Source organism: Corylus avellana, chromosome ca1, assembly GCF_901000735.1.
Source record: "Corylus avellana chromosome ca1, CavTom2PMs-1.0".
Classification (NCBI taxonomy): Eukaryota; Viridiplantae; Streptophyta; class Magnoliopsida; order Fagales; family Betulaceae; genus Corylus; species Corylus avellana.
The window spans coordinates 2013994-2034098 of NC_081541.1; the positions used below are offsets into that span (position 1 = coordinate 2013994).

Below are 20105 nucleotides of genomic sequence, written 5' to 3' on the forward strand. Positions count from 1 at the left end.
GCTAATTAATGTGGTAGTCAACCAATTTTTAGATTGGTCTTGGTTAAAAAAATAGAAAACAAAAATCCAAAGTTGGTTGGGAAATGTATCTAGTACATTACTTATTGAGTATTGGAATTTTCTCATTATTCTTCCTATGTATTTAAACTAGATATGAAGGTTCAAAAGAAGATTGTTGAACAACTTTTGCATTGTTTCTCAAGCCAATTCACTACAGAAAGCACAACAATGTTTCTCAATAAGGGAGAAACATTGATGCGATGCTATTTCTCATGGGATATAGATTCCTAGCAATTAATAAATGTGAGAACTTTTATGGGGTCATTTGCCCAAACAAATAAGCAGGTTGCCCAAAACTTGTTTAAAAAGATAAACCTTATAAAAATTACCTCACATTTGTCGTACGAATTGTTACCGATCCAAACACAAAATTGTTTTGAATCTCTATTCCTACCTCCTACGTACAAGACATTGCTTGGATTTTTTTTTTTTTCCTAAGCAAATATGGGAAAACAGGGAAGGGGAACATTGCTTGGATTTAAACAGTGGCGTAAGTGTGACTTTAATGTCCATCGAGTCACTCCACTAGTTTTGTCTATTGATTGTGGTTGCTAGTCGTTTTCAGTGAATGGTAAGAGTAGAGAACAAAATATAAATATTTACAAATAACAATAAATGATATTCCAAATTGTTTGAGAATTGTATGTTCCCCACGAATTTCTTTTACTTTTGCAATACTTTTGCAAATTTTTTTTTTTTTTTTTTTTATATATAACGTATGAGAACTTTACTCATATTAATTGCACATCGCAAATGCATACTGTACAACAATCCTCACCGTTAATCAAACTCCTACGAGTAACTAACCCCACCCGTTAGAACCAGTTACCAAGTAATCCAAGAGCTTTCAAACTTTAAAAATTCTCAATTTAGCGTATAAAACTTCTAGGTTTTTGCAATGTGACCACTCCGTTAGATTTTTCCATTAAATCCTAAGAAAGGGTGTCAAAATGACCAAAATACCCCCGTTTTAAAAAAGAAAAAAATTGCAAACATTCAAGCGTTAGTCAATATTTATTGCAAAAATACCAATGCTTGAATCCTTTCAATTTTTTTTTAAAAAAAAACATGAATATTTTGGAAATATTAACAAGCTTTAACGGAAAAACTTAATGAATGAGTGACATTGCAAAAATTAAAAGTTTGATACATTAAATTGAGGGTTTTTAAACTTTAGTGAAATGATTACAAAAGTGATGAAAGTTCAAAGCGGATGAGTGAAGTTTTCCCTCTTCTTTTTTTCATATGTTGTTTTATGTACTAATCTTGGAGCTTCTAAGATGGCCTCAATGAATAGAACCAAGCATGTGGTGATGCCTTCTTATGTGTACAAATGAGATGGGGCGGCACATCCATAGAGCAACATGCCATAACAACATATATGTAATTCAGATGGCTCAACACAACATGTTCTTTTTTCTTAAGCGCCGTAAATGGGTGCCCAAAAAAAAAACATTCAAAGAGCAAACAAGTAAAGAACGCTCGAGTCAAGTTCAGAATATAGTTCAATTTTCAAATTTGTGCTCAAACTTCTACTGGATGTCACAAGCCCGTTGTCTGTCAATATATAGAACGCGTCCGTTTCCGATATCTGTCACAAGTCGAACAGTAGCTACAAACGCCCAACACTACACATTTTTTTGTCAATTGTAGCCCAGATGGATAATCTCTCCCTGGCCAACTAAAACCCCAAAAACTATGCTAATAATAATCAATCCAAGCAAATAATTGATCAGGGTTTCCACATGCTAAATGCAGGTGCAAATTAATTACTACTGCACATAAAAAATAAGCAATTTTTTTTAAAAAAAAAAACGACTTTGATGTAAGCTAGGAATATGTATGGATTGAGACCCTCGAATGTTGCTGCATATAATACAAGGAGAATTATCAACTAAATATGAGCAGATGGGCTTACACTAAAACAGGTGGCTGGACAGTATAAGAGGCTCCAATTCTTCCTTCATCTTTATGGAGCTTCTGTGTAAGATCCCATTCAAAATGAAACAGCCTCCACAATATGTTTTCCTTTGTTCAACATGATGCAACTTGCCCTGCATACCAAATCATAAACCCTTTAATCCCATTCAGAATTTAAATTCATGTGCATTTTTACCCGGCAAAAAGGATGGGGGAAAAGAAAACAAAACACACATGCATGCACATGCGCATATACGCAAACAAAAAAAGGGGTTAAAAGAATATCGTGGACAAATGCTATGAGAGAATTATAGTAATTATTGCCCAGCATTGGATAAGGAGTAGCGCATATACGCAAACAAAACAAGGGGTTAAAAGAATATCGTGGACAACTGCTATGAGAGAATTATAGTAATTATTGCCCAGCATTGGATAAGGAGTAGGATTCATATAGGGTATTGAAAATGATAGTTTGACATAGCAATATAGGCTCTGGGACCAACAAAAATGAATTTCATCACCAAAACCAAGCAATGGACTTGAAGAACAGTAGTAATCTCTAGGAAGTTATCAATGTTATCATCTAAAGGCTAACATGGAAATTCAAAGTTTAGCTGTATATGTGACAAACAACAATATCTGCAAGCACCTAGCAATCACAAAGAAGAAATTAATAATACAGTTAATACTCATGCAACTTTAGAGCAAATGGACTGGTAAATGAAATAGTAAGTCACACTTGCCTCCTTCCATTGGCCACATTGGTTATCTCAGCTCTGGCAGGCACACCAGACTTGACAAATGACTCCAGGACTTGACTTGTCCAAATAACCAGAATGTGCGCAGCGCCACAAACAGATAGAATTTCCTCTTGCATATCAGCCAACTTTTCCCACCCACACTCAACCGCAAGATCTCCTCTAGCAATCATCACCCCTAGAGGAATGGGAGACTTCATTGCCTCCAACAGCATGAGAGGCAATTTCTCAAATGCACTCTTTGTCTCAATCTTGAGAACAATTCCTAGGTTCCGAAGCTTCCGCTTCTCCAATTCTTGGTGGAGCATGACAATATCATGAACATCTCGGACAAATGAAACCCCAACCATGTCAGCATGAGCAGCAACAAAATCAAGATCCATAAGATCCTTGGAAGTGAGGCCTTCAACCCATACATTGCTCTCTGGAAAGTTGATGGATTTCTCATATCCAAGCTTAGCATCTCTTGGACCAGTATGAGTGATTGAGACAAGAATCTCGGAGATACTAGTTCCCTGGATTACTCCCCAAATCTTTCCATCATCAAAAGCAATGGGATCTTCAATTTTGACAGAATCAAATAGAAAGCCAGAAGAACAACCTATTCTATGAGCACCACATGTTGGCCCAGGCAATTCATCCTGTTCACATAAGCTCTCTCTGGATATTACTAGTAAGTCTCCAACTCTCAATCTTATAAGCGGATCTATGGCAGAGACATCCACTACTCGTCCAATATGGAACTTCCCATTTTTTCTCTTAACATGCAATTTAGTTCCAGATTCAACATAAGCAGTCCTAGTACACTCAGCAACATACCCAGTGCCAGAAAAGACATCAAACCTCTAAGAAATCTTAAGCATCCGTTTCCTTCCCCTAACATCATGGAATCCCACAGTATCACCTACCCGGAGCATGCTCAGAAATTTTTGGTTATCTATGAAGAGAACTGCATCAGGAGTTAAATGAGCAGGAGGAATGCCTTTATGACACAGCCACACTTGAGCAGGGACGCTCATATTTCCGGTAGCATTTTTGTTGGGAGATATCTTTACCATACATGGACCAGGCATCAGTTTGCCTGTTCAGAGCTTAGGTCCAGCTTAATCCATGAGAATTTGGCATGGTTTCTCCAGCTTTTGAGAGCTTTTTTTCACCCTTCTGATTATCTCTGTCCAAACACTTGGGTTTCCATGTGCGCAATTAATCCATATAATAGAGGTCCCCGTCTTGATAAGGTTGGTTATAAGTGTATCACTCTCAATAGCTTCTTGGCCAACTGTTACCATTATATGAGTATTTATGTCATCTTGTAGTGGACCCAATAATAACTCGCTATTAGACAATGCCTTCTTCTTCATTGTACGTATTGTGACTTCTCGTTCTTTTGTTGGTCCAGTCTTTTTTGAGAGTCGATCCCTGGAGCAGTATTCTCTTTGATCTTCTCGGTGTTAGATTTCAAATTTTCTAGCAATTGGATCCCTGCAGTAAGACTTGCAAGAACATTAGAATTGATAGTCTCCAAATTGAAAAGACCAACAGAAGAGAGATCTTCTTGGAGCTTCTCTAGATCAAGACATTTCAGTGCCAGGTAATGTATTAAATTTGTTGCACTGACCAAGTAATTTCTGCGAGGTAAAAAAAAAATGCATATTTAGAATGTACTTACAAAACAAGAAACTTGAAGTATACAGGAAATATGTATGTCAAGAAAGAGTAAACAGGAGCTGATTTTTAAAAGAAAAAGATATAGCCTATTTGCTCTGTAAACATTTTCCCCTGTTCTGCAATGTATTGCCTCACACAGTAAATTAATTTGACCAAATTGCAAAAACAGATGCTGAAGTTATTAGGATGATCAAGAAATCAACGAACCTCTTGTTCAGACCGATAAATAACATTTAAACCATCAATGTAGTTGCTTAAATTATTTAGTTACAGGAGTGATAAATGGTACGGGATGAGGATACTTGTAGTCCACAAATGGTTGAATTTGGGCCACAGCACATCCATGTAAAGGACCATTAGTCTAATAATACAGATGCAAACGCATGTAATATAGAACTAGATTAAAAAGTCGAAAAGTAGAAAATCTTGAGTCTACCTGAGAAAAAAAAAAAAAAAAAAAAAAAAAAAAAAAAGAAACTTTCACGTATTAAATTCCAATGAAAAGTTCCAGTAAGGTACATCTTCAATGGTTTACGAGAGTGGAGACATATTGTAGGGTCAGTTGTTTTGGTGTCCCCAGACAAAATTTTACTCCAGACTCTTTTTTGAGAAAAAAAAAAAAATGCAAACAAAAAATGCTAGATGTACCTATGGCATAGTTCAAGCCGAGAAGCATTGCATTGTTCTGATGCTAATACATGTAAGTGAACTGCCTTTAGCTTGTCAAGAAGGGATCCTCGGTTTCCTGGGTACTCAGAACTTGGATAAAAGTAGGCTTGTGAGCTTAAACTAGAGGCAAGAGCTACCACATCTGGATCCTTGGAATGCTCATTGTGATCATCAGCGAAAGCATATGAACTCCCCCTATCTGCTTTTATTCTTTTCATTTGGAACAGAAAAACCTAAAGTCCTTGGCCTTTGATTTCTCCCTTGTGTGGCTAATATTTGAACATTATGAGCTGGCTGTTTCACATGCAGTCCACATGGTAGATGTTTGAGCTCCCCCCTTACGTTGGAGGGTGTAGATTGTATGAGATTAGCTGTTTGAATGGCCTGCAAAGCAGAAGATTCACTGAGAACTTCACTGGTTTTGAAATCCATAAAATTCAAATGACACATGAATGTTACACTACCTGAACACATTGAAGGGAGGAAACAAGTTCAAATAAAGGTACAGGCTAAAGCATTCAATAACACCATTTACATCACTTCCAGAAAGGTGACAATTGGCTAAAGCATTCAATAACACCATTTACATCACTTCCAGAAAGGTGATAATTGGCTAAAGGTACAAGTAATACTGAAATATCCATCAAAAGCATCAACATCCCATACCACTTGATTTTGCTGATAAACATATCACCATCCAGTAATCACCAATTCCACCATTACTATCTAATATCTACCTCTCAACCGTTCAAGTAGTCATTTTTTCATGAATGCGTTATCATAGACTGGAAGAAAAATAAATAGCCTTCATATAGGTGGTCAGGTTGAAATCTAACAAACTTATATTCATGGTTCGCTTAAATCATCCTATCTGCAATATTTTGTGTCTAACTATATGAACATGGTTATGTAAACAAAAACATACAAATACGTCAACAGATTATGTACATATACGGCAATAAATTATGGATGTTGAATTGCATTGAGGGCAAAGGGGCAAATTACATGGTTTGGGATAGTCACCTGGTTAGCAACCACACAAACTGAAAGTGCACCCAGCGTCGTCATTATTGGCCAAAATCAGCGAACATGCAGATTATGGACCTGCCAAGACCACCCAACACAAACAAATTAACCTGCTTTCATACCCTTGAGAATTCGCAATACATTCCTCGAAATCAAAAGAAAATTCTTCGTTTTTTGAGACAGAAAGAAACAGAAAATGGTACCTTTGGAGCATTCCAGACAGAAACCAAAAAGTCCGCGGAGCTGCGCCTGTTTCTCGAGAAAGTGCAAGGGAAAATGATACGAGGCAGCGGGCATGGAGAAGGGGGAGTGTGGAGAGAGCGTGGCAGTCTGCCAGATTCGGTCAAGATTCAATACGTGGCATAATCTACAACTTTTTTGTTGATTTAAACCTTTATTTAAAAAAAAAAAAAAAAAACTGGAAGTACAATTACCTATGGGACGGTCTAATTTTCGCATCGTGTGGTGCGTGAGTTGTGATTACCAAGAAATATAATTAGAGAAAATAACTTTTTTTATACAAGTAATTAGAGAAAATAATTTTTTTTTTCTTTTTTTTTTTAAAATCACGAACTTAGTTGTATTATTAATTGCTAGAAACAATTTGGAAGAGGAAAAACATGACAAATTATGGTTTATATGCGAGGGTTTTAAATATTTGAGGACCAAGCTAATATTAGTTTCCCCTTCCAATTTAGTAATTGCAATTTGCACATAAACATCTATATATGATTACACGTTGTGTTGTACGTTTTTTCTCTTCTCTTGTTTGGACGTTGAACACAATTTAAGAGACTTTTCTTAGCTGCTTCTTTTCTTGTCTTGTAGTTGATCTCTTTTTCTCGACTAGCTTATTCAAGTGACATTTCTTTAGATGCTATGAAAATTTCACATGATACAAAAGAGTCTATTTTTAAGTTAGTTTTCGGTCTTATAACCATCGAATGCTAATATCCATAGAAGAATCGATGAGAAAGAGATTACCTATGCTAATATCCATAGAAGAATCAACAAACTTTTTTGTTGATTTAAACCTTTATTTAAAAAAAAAAAACTGGAAGTACAATTACCTATGGGACGGTCTAATTTTCGCATCGTGTGGTGCGTGAGTTGTGATTACCAAGAAATATAATTAGAGAAAATAACTTTTTTTATACAAGTAATTAGAGAAAATAATTTTTTTTTCTTTTTTTTTTTTTAAATCACGAACTTAGTTGTATCATTAATTGCTAGAAACAATTTGGAAGAGGAAAAACATGACAAATTATGGTTTATATGCGAGGGTTTTAAAATCAATGGATTTGAATAATAATTATTATATAAAATGCTCTATGTGGATATCAATTATATATTTTATTTTTGGAGTTATAATAGAGAGAAAAGAGAGGTATATTTCAACAAATCATTTATGTTATTAACTTAACATTTTACACAATCATTTTAAATAATTTAGTAAGTATTTTTAAAATGAAAACAGATAAATACTATCTCAAACTATCACCTAATTTGCAATATTTCTCTCAAACTAAAGAATGTATCAATCCCTCAAACCAACAAAATTTTGACCATTTTGTCTCGCTAAAAGACAGAAATATCCTTAATAAATTTTAATAAGACAAAAAGACAACTAAAAATCCAAGAAAGAAATAAAATAAAAAAATAAAAAGAAAAAAGAGCCATGATAGCAGCTTCGTGGGGTTGGTCTTCACCATTTTTTTTTTTTTTTTGAAATTTTATTTATTTTTGTTTAATGTTACTTTTTATAACACCATATATACCGTGAAATACTATAAAATACTATAATGCTATAAAATCTAATATGTACCATGAAGTAATTCCTAAAATGAAGAGGATTATATTCCGTTCAACACAGGGATTAACCATTACAATCATAGGAAATAAATCCATGGAGAAGACACAATTTTGAGTAGTTAATCATTGTTTTCATGTTATTTTTCAGGGCTGAAGGTAAACCCAAACATTACTGTCTCCGTCTGCATTTTCCACATCCTGCCAAAAAGGCATTGATATTATAAAATCTCCACCTTGACGTCGCCATTTAGAGGTAATACCGAGGTAAAATGGTAGAACATATCTATGCATGCATACACCAAGATGCTCGTGAAGAGATTATTGCACCGGAAATTATTGAACTTCTTCTGTTTTTGTAAACTGGAAATTGATATATATTTGCTGGAGATACATGGGAAACATGATAAGAGGGGTTCGAGTTCTAACATTTCACTGTGAGGCCTTGGAACCCATAATCGAATTAAAGACTTACAGCCTCGACATTACGAAGAAATTCAGCACCCACAGAAGATGACAATGTCACAAAGCTACTATATTATGAAAGTAGGTATCAACAAACTGATTGTTGGAAGCGATAATATTACATGCATGCATAAATATCCTTACTAAAACATCGAATAGAGCTTGATGCCCCATCTGCACTTGTGCAATAATCACCAGGTGTCTATTTTCCAATGTGGGACTAATTCCACATATCTGAAAAATCAAACTAGGCCTGCTAATGATAAACTAGGAAACACATATTCCTTTTCCTTGTGCTGGGGTTGGAGAATTACGAAGCGAGCTCACCTCCCTTTTCAGAAAGGATGGCAAGGCAAAGGCAGCAGAATGCATCTGTCACAAAAAATAATGCCATTTAGTTTCAAGTCAATATAGCTTGTGCATGTGTTTGTGTGCACAAGTACGGGTGTTTTTTCTCATCTGTTCTTTTTTTTTTTAGGAAACTTCACTAAGAACCTCCAAACTTTCACCAGTTTTGAAATATCCCCTCTGAACTTCAAAATCTCTCAATTTAGTCTTCTGAACTTTCAATTGCTCTCAATTTAGACCATTCCGTTAATTTTAGCCGTTAAAAATTCAAAAAAAAAAACCAAAATATCCCTAATTTTATTTTTTTTTAAATAAAAAAAAAATGTTTTAGAAGTTGAAATTTTATACAAAAGTCAGAGGTATAAACGTTATGTAACGTTTAAAATCTGATGAAGGGATCCAAATTGAAAGCAATTGAAAGTTTAGGGAACTAAATTGAGTGATTTTAAAGTTCAGGGAAGGTATTTCAAAACGGGTGAAAGTTTGGGAGTCCTTAGTGAAGTTTTCCCTTTCTTTTTTTTCACCCAGAGTGCAAATAAGGATTTCATTCACAAGCAAAGATGACAGATTAGAATGGAACAAAGATGACAATTCTTCACCAAGACCTACAACCATAAAAGGTTAAGAAAGTCTCTCATTTAATAACTCAGGGTATGCCTAGTTTACCTCCAAAACCTGATCTAGCGTATATCAAAGAAATTTAGCTTTTGCAAGGTATATTATGTAAATATTTTTTTATCTTGCTCACCAATGAAAAAGAATAAGTTGCAGCGTAGGCTGTACGGCAAATATCAATTGAAGATGAATTTAAAATAGCAGCAACAACAACAACAGCAGCAATAATAATAATAATAATGATAATGACAAACAAATCTTACCTCTGAGTTGTAGAACCTTAGTTCTCTTTTATGCTTGAGAGCTCCTTCTAATTTCTCAATAGGATTGACAGGATTTACAAAATCAACAGGTGGCCCCTCGGTTGAGCATATAAGAAATCCTATCACACCACTGCATGGCACAGAAGCAGTCCACAAGGAAGAATGAGATGAGATCTAACTACAGTAATTCAAACATGCATATTTGGTTGATAGGATACATAACATAAAGGGTGCAAACCTAATAATAATAGCCTACTTATTTACATGTCAAAAAGTCCAACTGAATCACAATAAGAAATTTGCCACAGACAACTCCAATATTTGTTGAGAAAACCAACAAACAGTAAAGTCAAGACAGTGCAAAACCAATAAACAGACAACCTATTTTCAATAATTCTTTACCATTTCAAACACATACAAAGCAGAAAAGGCAATAAGCTAAAGCAAAGTGCAAAATGTTAATCAATAATGTTGGAACATGAAGTATGGAGAAAAATAGGGAACACCAATACCTTGGATATGTTGGGACACTGGCCCAGGCATAATGAACAGAACCCTTGAATGTTTCACGGCAAACAGAGATCATATCCTGAATAAGATGTGTATGAAGCCACATGCTTTCTGCCATGTTACAGAGAACACCACCAGGCCTTAATGCTCTAGCTGCTGTCTCAAAAAAAGGCTTCTCCACAAGCTCCTGAGCAGGACCTGTATCAGAAAAAGGAACCCATGAGTGAGGCTTTGGTTAATAACAAACCTGATAAGCAACATATTTTTCAAAAAATAAAAAAGAATTAAAGAAAAGGAGGGAAAAGGAAATCAAAGCTTTCAGTATTTCCTAAACAACGTGACTGCATATTTCAGATTTTAGGCAAACCATGTCTTTTTTTATCGAAATTTCATAAAACAAATAAATAAATGCTTATAAATCCACCTCAGACACTAATCTGCAGCAGCACTCCATTCTGAATATGTGGAATGAATCATAACAAATCAAAAAACAACATACCCACAGGGTCTGATGAATCAACAATGATAGCGTCATACTTCCCTTTGGGTGCATGCCGAAGAAAATCAGCAGCTGTCAAAAAGAAAAAGTATGATTAACCACAGGCACATAGCCTTACACCCAGGCCAATTCAACAGAAACCAATGAAGAAAGAAAAAAAAAAAACCAATCACACTGTTTTGAACATACCATCACCAATATGAAGGTGGACGCGAGGATCCTCAAAGCCAACAGCTAACTCGGGAAAAAACCTTTTTGAGACCTAAAATAAAAGAAACCAAGCCAATCAGTTGATTAACTCACCTAAAAAAGAACAACTCAACAGGAAATCACATGAAGAGGGGCACGCTACATTATCTACTTACATCAATGACCATCTTATCTATCTCACATATATCAATTTGCTCCACAGAGGTATGGCGAGAAATTTCTCTAAGAACTCCACCATCACCACCACCGACAACCAAAACCTATAAAATTAATTTTAGAAACACAGAGCATTATGCCAACAATGAAAAAGGAGAAAACCAAAAAGCAAAGTCATGTAGAAGTAAAAGGTGCCCCACTCCACCAGCAAATTCATCAGTAAAATCACACTGATGCATAATATATTACTTAATCAATAAAAAATAAAAAAAATAAAAAAGGAAGTGCGTTGTTTGGTCTTTTCTTTTATGTATTTTAAGGCTGCAATAACAGAAGGAATTAGCTCGAAGAACTACTTTTCCAATTGACAGCAACAATTGATTATGAAAAAAAAAGGGTAAACATAAAACTGGTGGCCACAGATGCAACACCAAAGCTATACACATATTATACTCTTATCAAACCACATGTCCTTCTTGGTATTATAGTTGAACAATCCTATAGAAGATTCTCCATTAACCATGTCCTCTCCATATAATTTAGAACTGTACTTTGTAACCAATCTTGTTCATAGAACAATGTCCACAATTAATTCAGTGAAATGCATCCATCTAATAAATTTCAAAGTTCTGTTCCATCCTATTCTTATAGAGGCTGTTTACTTCTGTCTCTAATTTCAAAAGGAACCCCATGATCAACATGCTAGAAACCATAATCAATTGGCTAAGTAGCAGAAACCAATCATCTTTATTATTAGCATTCCCTTTAAAGTTTCAGGAAGCAGCATGGTATTATCTTTATAAATGATACAGAAGCTGAAGTACAAACTTCAATTATCACAAAGTATAAATGCCCCCTTTTTTTTTTCTTTCTTAATAATGATATACTTCTATTAGATATAAAAGATAGTTAAGGTTAGCGGCGTCACACAATACTATCAAACGTGGTTTGACCATTATTTTCAAACTTACAAATACATACAAATTTTATAGACCCATCTCATCAATAAATAAAACAAAGAATATGCAACAACAAAAAATGCCACAGGTGAGCTGAAATCCACAGCAAGCTTAATCTAATTAACAGCAGTGACTTCAAAACCATGATTTTCGGATGAAATTACAGTTTTGGGGGACAGAATTGAACAAAGAGGAAGATGAGCAATCATCTCCTGGTAGGCGCATTCATCTTTCTCCGTCAGTTGAACAATGCCATCAAGTACAAGGACTTTCCCATATGTTGAGGACTGCAGACAAAAGAATTGGCATTCACCAACTGATAGGGAACAATTATAAAGAATGCAAAGGATAAGTAGACAAAAGAAAGTAACTCGGCAAGGTAAGAATGCTAAACCTCAAAAACCAGGACCTCTTGGAAGTCTGACTTTCCCTTGTACAAAACCTTGTCCACTTTTAGTGAATGGGCTTCTCCTAAATATGATCAAAAGATGCATATTCACTAAATCAAGTTAGTGGTTAAAGCATTACGAAAAAAATTAATAATTTCCTAGTATAAGGAGAAGGTGTGACTAACATCACTACCAAAAAGCTCCAGCATTCCTTGTTCTCAAAGCCAAAAGGGTGTATATTTTTCATCAGGGATGTAATCTTTCTAAATATATCAAAACAATAAGAAAGATCACATAGTGAAGAGGGATTACAGAGTTTCTCATGCTATATCCTGCAGCTATTACCATCAGAAGAATTTGATTGGCTAAGGTTTTAACATTTTTTTTTTTTTTTTGATAAGTAAGATGTATGAAAATTATTCATGACAATGAGAATATCTACTGCATAAGTATGCAAGTAATGCCTACCAGGCCACATCGGGTTGTTAAAATAAACCTTTTTGCTAGCTTTCCCTGTAATAGAAAGATAAGAAAACAGGTGAGTGTTATGAAACTATTTAGTCCAACTAATGTGCCGATATAAGGGCAGGCACCATGTACAACAAGTACAAATGAAAATTTTGGATAATCGTAGATAATGACCAGAGCAATGAGTTTCTGAAAACCACCCAGAAACAACAGTAGAATGGCATTTTGCCTCGAGCTCAGGGACTGAAGCCATAGCCTTCAAGCAACAGGATGGTATAACCTTCCCCGAGCCATTCCCGTTACTCGCCTTCCCATCCATAATCTTCTGGCATTCCAAACCTCTTCCTGCGCCGCCCTCCATATATTATCTTTTTCTTCTCTGGCTCCAGCCTCTACAGACCAAAAGATATTGAAAAATTTTAATCAACAATAAAAATTATAACTGCGGTTAATCTTTCCATACACACACAAAGACCGCAGAGGGAAACATATCCCTTGAAGTTTCAAGCATTCATCTCCAGTATTACAGTTCATAAATCCAATAGGCATTAACATAAACAATGAAATTAAAACTTCTAAAGAAAAAAAATATCAAAGAAAAAGATATAAAGAAAATAAAAGAGCACAGCAGAGAAGAATACCAAGCAAAATCTCATATTTACAATTTCAAGCAAAAGGGGCATAATTTATAACCAAGCCCATCGCTAAAATGGAAAAATTTTTCCTTCAAAAGTTAAGTTGGGAAAGAAATATTTACTTCTCATAAGGAAATATATATAGCTTGTGATAAAAGTTAAGAGATAAAAATAAACCATCAATTTAACCCAATTTTATGTACACATTTTGATTTGTAAATATAGGTGATTGCCAATAAAATAGTCACAATACCTTGCCAAATTTGTAGTTATTTCACCGAATAAAGAACCAAAAATCGTAATCAAATCATGCAATCGTTGATAGTAATTCAAGGAAATATCACAAGCTCCGTTCCAAGGAAAAAAAATAATAATCACCTTCACCTTATAAAAAAACCCAGATGATTTTACTCGGCTTCTACTTTTCGCGTGGTCCCAAACAATTACGAAGAAAAGAAAAATAACAAAATGAAAATTCTTTTTCTTTCCATTGCCAGCACATTTTTAGCTACCAAAGAAATCTACTTTTGGGCAGAAAAGAATGAACACGATTTCCTTTTCGGTCAAATGCCGAAAAGTGAAGTGCTAAACTATATCAAACCACGTATCAACTAAGAAAACAAAATTCCGCACGGAAAGAATCAAACTCAAGAATATCAAGCTCAAATTCCATTTGCCTGTTGCATTAAACTATCACAAAAATATCTGAAATCCGTTTGGTTTCCGAGAAACTGTAGAAAGAGAAACGAAAATATGGGACTTTAACTGGCATCGACAATAATATCACTATTATCTCAAACCATCCCACATAAAACAAACGGCACCGAGTGCAAAAATAAAACTTTCCCTAAAAAATTTCCTCGGAACCAAACAGAGTCGCTAGGGTTTAACAAAAATGGTCCAATTAACAATACCCAAAAGCTACAAACACAATCTCTACCTCGCCAAAATCGGAAATAAAATTAAATAAAAAAACAAATTTAAAATCAAATGAAATTAAAAAAAATAAATCACATTTCAGTCAAAACCTGTAGCAGATCAAGAGAGATATTATATTACAAAAGCAAAGTGGGAGTAGAGAGTAGAAACGTTTAGATATAGAGAGAGAAAGAGAAGAAACCTACAGAATATAGATAGACCTTGCCTGGCGTCAATGGCACTGAAATTGTCTTCCTCTACAGATTTTGTTCTTCCTGCTTTCTTTGTTCTACGATTTCCTTTTCCTGAAGGCCAAAGAGTGAGCGGGAAAGAGATACAATGGTCTGCTTCTCTGTCTCACTCTCTCTCCTTGCCTGTGAATGTAAAAATGTTTGTTTGGACGGAACTGGTGTTGTGGAAGCCTATTTATACAATGAATTGACTGTCTTTTGTTTATACTTATTTAAACTTATTGCGTTTTATTTATTTATTTTTTCATATTTTGTAGAATACTTTTTTTAATTGAAGTTTGGGACTTGAAAATTGAAATTGTGCCCCGATAGGAAAATCAAAAAGCAACCAAATGGCAACACAAGCGGCGCCACTCTCAACTACCGAGACACAAGAAAAAAGGTCAAAATCAGTGGGTACAATGTCATCTCCTTTTAAACTTTTGCCTATCTTCTTCTTATCACTTCTCTACAGTAAGCTAGTACCTGTGGTAATCTATGTGACATCTTTGTACTTTGTTTTTTAAAAATAAAAAATAAAAATAAAAGAGAATCTTTGGTACTAAGTCTATGAAAAAAATCAAGAATATAAAACTTTGATAAATTATAATTAAAATTAGGAGGTTACAACATTATAGAAACAAACATAAAATTTTACAATTAAGTCATATCTACGACTTTAAGATTCGCTAACTCATGTTTAAACTTTAGATTTAGAACAAATCTACTCTAAGCAAACTCAATCTAATACATAGGTAGTTTATATTTTCAACTTTTATTTTTCTCAACCATGGGAGTAAAATCCTCACACCGAAACTAATCATCCTCAACCCAAAGCCTGGTCAGATAAAAAACTTCACCACAAAGATCGCTTATAAAAGTAGATCTAAAGAGAAGTCAAATCCTTACTAAAAAAAACAACAAAAACACAATTGAAAAGCCAGCAAACAACCACAACAACTGGGGCGAGGGAGGCGAAGCGCACTGGCCAGCGCGCGGTGGACGAGATGGAGCCGTTTTGCGCCGATGGACAGCTGAGGAGCTAGGGAGCACAGTGGGTTGACGCGTGACTGAGCGAAACCAATTGAGGGGACTAGATTTAGATTTGAAAAACTAAATTTAAAGCTCAACCGATTCTGGGGAGGCGAAGAGCGACGGAAGCAACGCAATATAAGCAAAGGGATGGGCGGAGCAACTGAACTGGTCAGAAAAACCAAAAAATAAGCTGAAAAAAAAAAAACAAAACACAAAAACAAAACAAAACAAAAAAGGGAGGGGAAAGAAAGAAGAGGGGAGTAGGGGGAGGAAAAAAGAGGAGGGAGCTCTCCCCACAGGTTTTTTCTCTCTAAGATCTTTGTCATTCAATACAGTAATTTGAACAAAGATTGAAAGATTTTTGGAGTGCTCACTTTCTCTACGATTTGATCACCGTTTAAGGCACATACCAACGCAAATTTGGACATTCATAATTTAGCACAATAGGTTTTACTTTTATATTTTTTTAAGTAGCTAAAAAGCCACTTAAAATATACTACGCCAATCAATACGAAACTTAGTTATTCCATAGACATTGGTAGTCTACAAAACCATATTATAGTTTAACAAGGTTCAGTTAATGGCCCATATACAAAATGACACTTTCATGTTTGTTTTTTATACCTTTTGTTTTTTGTTTCACCATAATAAATACATTATCAAGCAACTAAAAATACAAAATATATTTTTACCTTTAAAATACATGAACAAACATATTGTCTCCCTTATATATATGGAATTGTGAGAAGATGTTTTGAGTGTTAATCCTGTGAGGCGTGTTAATTGAATCGTCGAGAAGATTAAAAAAAATTATGTTAAATAAGCAATTAAGAAGATGTGGGTTTGTTCATTGTTACTCCCCTTATGATATGTTTTTTTTCCCCTTTTCTGAGCTTGAATTATGTTTTATGATTTAAAAACCGTCACCTTTTACAAGGCGTCGGTTTGGACAAACTGACACTAATTAGTGTCGGTTTGGACAAAATGACACTAATTAGTGTCGGTTTTACTTAAACCGGCACATTTTTTCATTTTCTTACCCTTGTTTAGCTATTATTTGGAACCGTCACTACAAAAAGTAGTGATGGTTTTTAGTCCTAAACCATCAATAAAAAAACCATGGCTAAACCCTTTTTTTTTTTTTTTTAGTGTGGAAAAATCTTGGTAGAAGTAATTAAAATGTTTTAGGCTAAAATAAATTCCTAAAATCTTATCAAATCCCCCAGAAGCACAACGTGCGACACGCTTTTGGCCACATGCCCATTGTGGACTATGACCTGGACTTCAATTTGACACCTCAAACATATGAAAACCACTTTATGTTCCCCACAAACAATCACATCGTCCCATTGCATAATAAAATACGGTTAGAAAAGTTTATGTTGATGGTTTTTGCTTCTTGAAACTCTCATTTTACTTTTAACACTTTTTTCCTATGATTGGTGATTATGGTACCTTGGGGATTTTTCGTATCACATCATCGTCGTTTTAATTGATAATATGATGCTAATTGTTTAATAATAAAAATTTAAAAATCACACTTTTATTTTATTATTATTTTACTATAATAACATGTCAATGCTAATTCCTTATTATTAAAAGAAAATTGTGACATTGCTACATCCATATAATGAAATAATAATAAAATAAAAGTATAATTTATAGCATTATTTATTACGTGATTGGTTTGTCCCAATAAGGTAATCACATTAATTGGTTGTGCGTCTTCATTTTCAAAAGCAATTGGACAACTTTTTGCAAAATTAGTACAGTTTGCTACGACACAGAACAGGATCCTCTCTATTTCAACTGAAATAGAGAGTATCATTTTAGTGTAAAATGAGGAGTAATATTGTTTTAACATTAAAATTAAAAGATAAAATTTACAATATTACCCATCATTTTACACTAAATGGATACTCTCCATTTCAAATGAAATTGAGAGAATCCTATTCTGACACGGCTATAATATTTAATGTGGGTTTGGTTTTTTTTTTTTTTTTTGCTTTTATATATATATTTTACAAACATAAAGGGAGGGACATCTAGCAAAGAAACTACAGGTTAAAGTCTCTAATGAAAGGGATTAAGGTTCATATATATATACATATAATGATAGTGGTGGTAATTGCCCTCCTTTGAGGATATATTTTCAAAAGCCCCCAGTCCCACTCCAAACTAGCCACGTTCTTCCTATTTGAAAAAGGTCAGGATCATCTGGGTTTGGTAGTCCAATAAAATATAAGGCCACACGTCCTGAGAATCATAGAATAATACCCTAAAAGATTACAGTGAAACAATAAACAAAGTTGGCACGTATTCTTTTTCTACCAACGTGGGTCGTGACCCATGCAGAATCTCAAAAGAGGCAAAAGCTAAAGCAAGAGCCTCTCTGATGATCAAAGAAGCTGTGATTGCAGGAAAGAAAAAGCATCCATGGCAACCATGTCATCATCATGCATCGAAATCTTTTGGACCAGCAATCATTGCTTGGTAACTAAAGGGAGTGGAGGGAGATCGAAGGGATCAAATAAAGAAAAGCACAAAATAATAAAAGCATGATGCACCATATATCCATGAACCCTAAAGGAATGGTTGGACAAATCGAGGAGGGTGCTGGCTACTGGGTGCCTCTCATCTCATCATCTATGCCTTTCATTTGCTCCAATGCTTTTTCGGCATGTCTTTTAACTTTTTTTTTTTTTTTTTTTTTTTGTTAAATTCATTCTTTATTCTTTAAAAGTTTAGTTTTAATTGGACTATTTAAAATCGACACCGTATTTCTTATCACTAAAAATTTTATTCGTATTCTCTCAGCACACACTTCCATATAATTGATAGGGAACATCCTTACTTCATAAGCTCACAATAGAGCCATATCCCCATTCTAATTTTTTTCTCATTAAAACCTATGAAATTACATAATTACCCTCAATTTCATATTTTTTTAATTAAGGTAATTAAGAAATTTCATAGGTTTTAATGAAGACAAAATTGGAATAGAGGGCATAAAAATTTCACGCGAGATGCACGTGAGATAATTTCTGTCCAATTAGACGAAAATTAGAAACAGAGAGTTTGAATTGAAAATTTTTGAAACATTAAGGAGATACATTGCTAATTTTTAAACATTAGAGTTCGAATTGAAAAACTCTCAAAACTTTAAGAGGTAAAATAATTTTTTTTTTTTTTTTTTTTAATTTTATTTTGCAGGCTCTTTTTCTCTATAGACAAATGATTGTCTCATACAGTCATACTATTTTTATCACTTACCAACTTTTTTGGGGCCTACAAAAGCGATTTCTGCCATATGCAATTCACGTTTCCTGTCACAAGGGAGTACATGAAATGACTTGACAGCAATATATAGCATATGTGCCTTTTAATTTATTTATTTTTCTCATACATATGTGGAACATGTGCTGATTTTTTTTTTTATACTTTTAAGACATAATTATTATCTATTTAGACTATTAAGTCTCTTAATTTAACTTGATTATATTAAAATATTAATTATATGATTAACCTTATCATTTTGTTTTTAGAAAAATTTCATATTAATTTAACATAATATTATAGTTTATTGAGTGAAAGTTTGAGCTAATGTAAAAGAAAGAGAAATAGTAAAGCGTTTGGAAGAAGCAATATTAAGAGTATTTCAATGGCTCAAACGATAAACATGTGGTGGAGAATTCTTCAAACAATTAAAACGTGCTGGTACTCTAGATGCCCTAGAAAGAGCATCGGGATTCTAAAATTTATGGTTTGTTTGGTATATATGGACTAAAATATTGGAGAAATATGCAAGAGAAGTACAAGTTTAAACCATAAAATATAAAGAGAATCATATTCCTTGATCTGAAAATCTATCTCTTTTCAGAAAGTTAAGGAACTCGATCACATGCCGTGGACCCGTACGCGTGGTTGGTCCTTAGAGCGAGATGCTAGAAGTTACGTATAAATATCATCGTTGGAATAGCTAGAGCATTCACATATGGCTTTTTTGTTATTTTGTTGAGTCATGTAGCTAAAAAATCACTCTACTCGGCAGAGACGGATTTAGAGGGACAGGGGGATGGCTCTGGCCTCCCCCAATCCCTCCAAAAAAAAAAAAAAAAAAAAAAATTAGGCATTAAAAAAAATAATAATAAAAAAATTAAAGGCCATTGGCCCTACCCCAAAAAATTGGAGTGGGGTAGGACCCCCTCCCAATTCCTCCTAAAAAAAATTTTAGGTAATAAAAAAAGAAAACTACCCATATGGCCCTGCCCAACAAAAAAATTACCCATTTGCTCTTACCTTCATTAAATCTAGAGGGGCATTTCGGATATAGGTAAAATCCTTATCATTTTTTTGTAAATTTTGTTATACTCGTGAGATTAGAAGCTAAAAATTGTGAGGATTTGTGAGACTTTGGGTTGGGTTCAGAAATTAGGGTTCATGCATGGAATTTTGGGGATTTTGCTATATTGTTGAAATCTCTAGTTTTTCTTTG

The 20105-nt window shown here is 34.3% G+C and overlaps 1 protein-coding gene and 1 pseudogene across 2 annotated transcripts; both read right to left on the reverse strand.

The window, feature by feature from the left end:
- Positions 1-1814: 1814 nt before the first annotated feature.
- LOC132181161 (plastidial pyruvate kinase 4, chloroplastic-like) lies at positions 1815-6399 on the reverse strand (annotated as a pseudogene).
- A 2031-nt stretch (positions 6400-8430) lies between these two features.
- LOC132186970 (spermine synthase) lies at positions 8431-14751 on the reverse strand. 2 transcript variants are annotated; one of them, XM_059601110.1, is made up of 11 exons: positions 14572-14751; positions 12967-13184; positions 12793-12837; positions 12330-12406; positions 12100-12222; positions 10976-11080; positions 10800-10872; positions 10611-10682; positions 10114-10309; positions 9602-9731; positions 8431-8747 (listed from the first exon to the last, which is right to left on the reverse strand). In XM_059601110.1, the coding sequence occupies exons 2-11, from the start codon at positions 13151-13153 to the stop codon at positions 8643-8645; spliced, it is 1113 nt and encodes a 370-aa protein (XP_059457093.1). In that variant the 5' UTR covers positions 13154-13184; positions 14572-14751; the 3' UTR covers positions 8431-8642. The 2 variants fall into 2 exon arrangements, with proteins under 2 accessions (XP_059457093.1, XP_059457085.1); XM_059601102.1 differs by having other exon boundaries at positions 14552-14751.
- Between the last annotated feature and the right edge of the window lie 5354 nt (positions 14752-20105).

What these genes read in the sequence shown, in the direction of transcription:
- LOC132186970 (XM_059601110.1), bottom strand. Translation starts at nt 13,153, where the DNA reads ATGGAGGGCGGCGCAGGAAGAGGTTTGGAATGCCAGAAGATTATGGAT. An exon ending in AGTGTCCCAACATATCCAAG is followed by an intron (nt 9,732 to 10,113) that starts GTATTGGTGTTC and finishes TGTGCCATGCAG; the next exon opens with TGGTGTGATAGGATTTCTTA. An exon ending in TAAGGTTCTACAACTCAGAG is followed by an intron (nt 8,748 to 9,601) that starts GTAAGATTTGTT and finishes TTTTTGTGACAG; the next exon opens with ATGCATTCTGCTGCCTTTGC.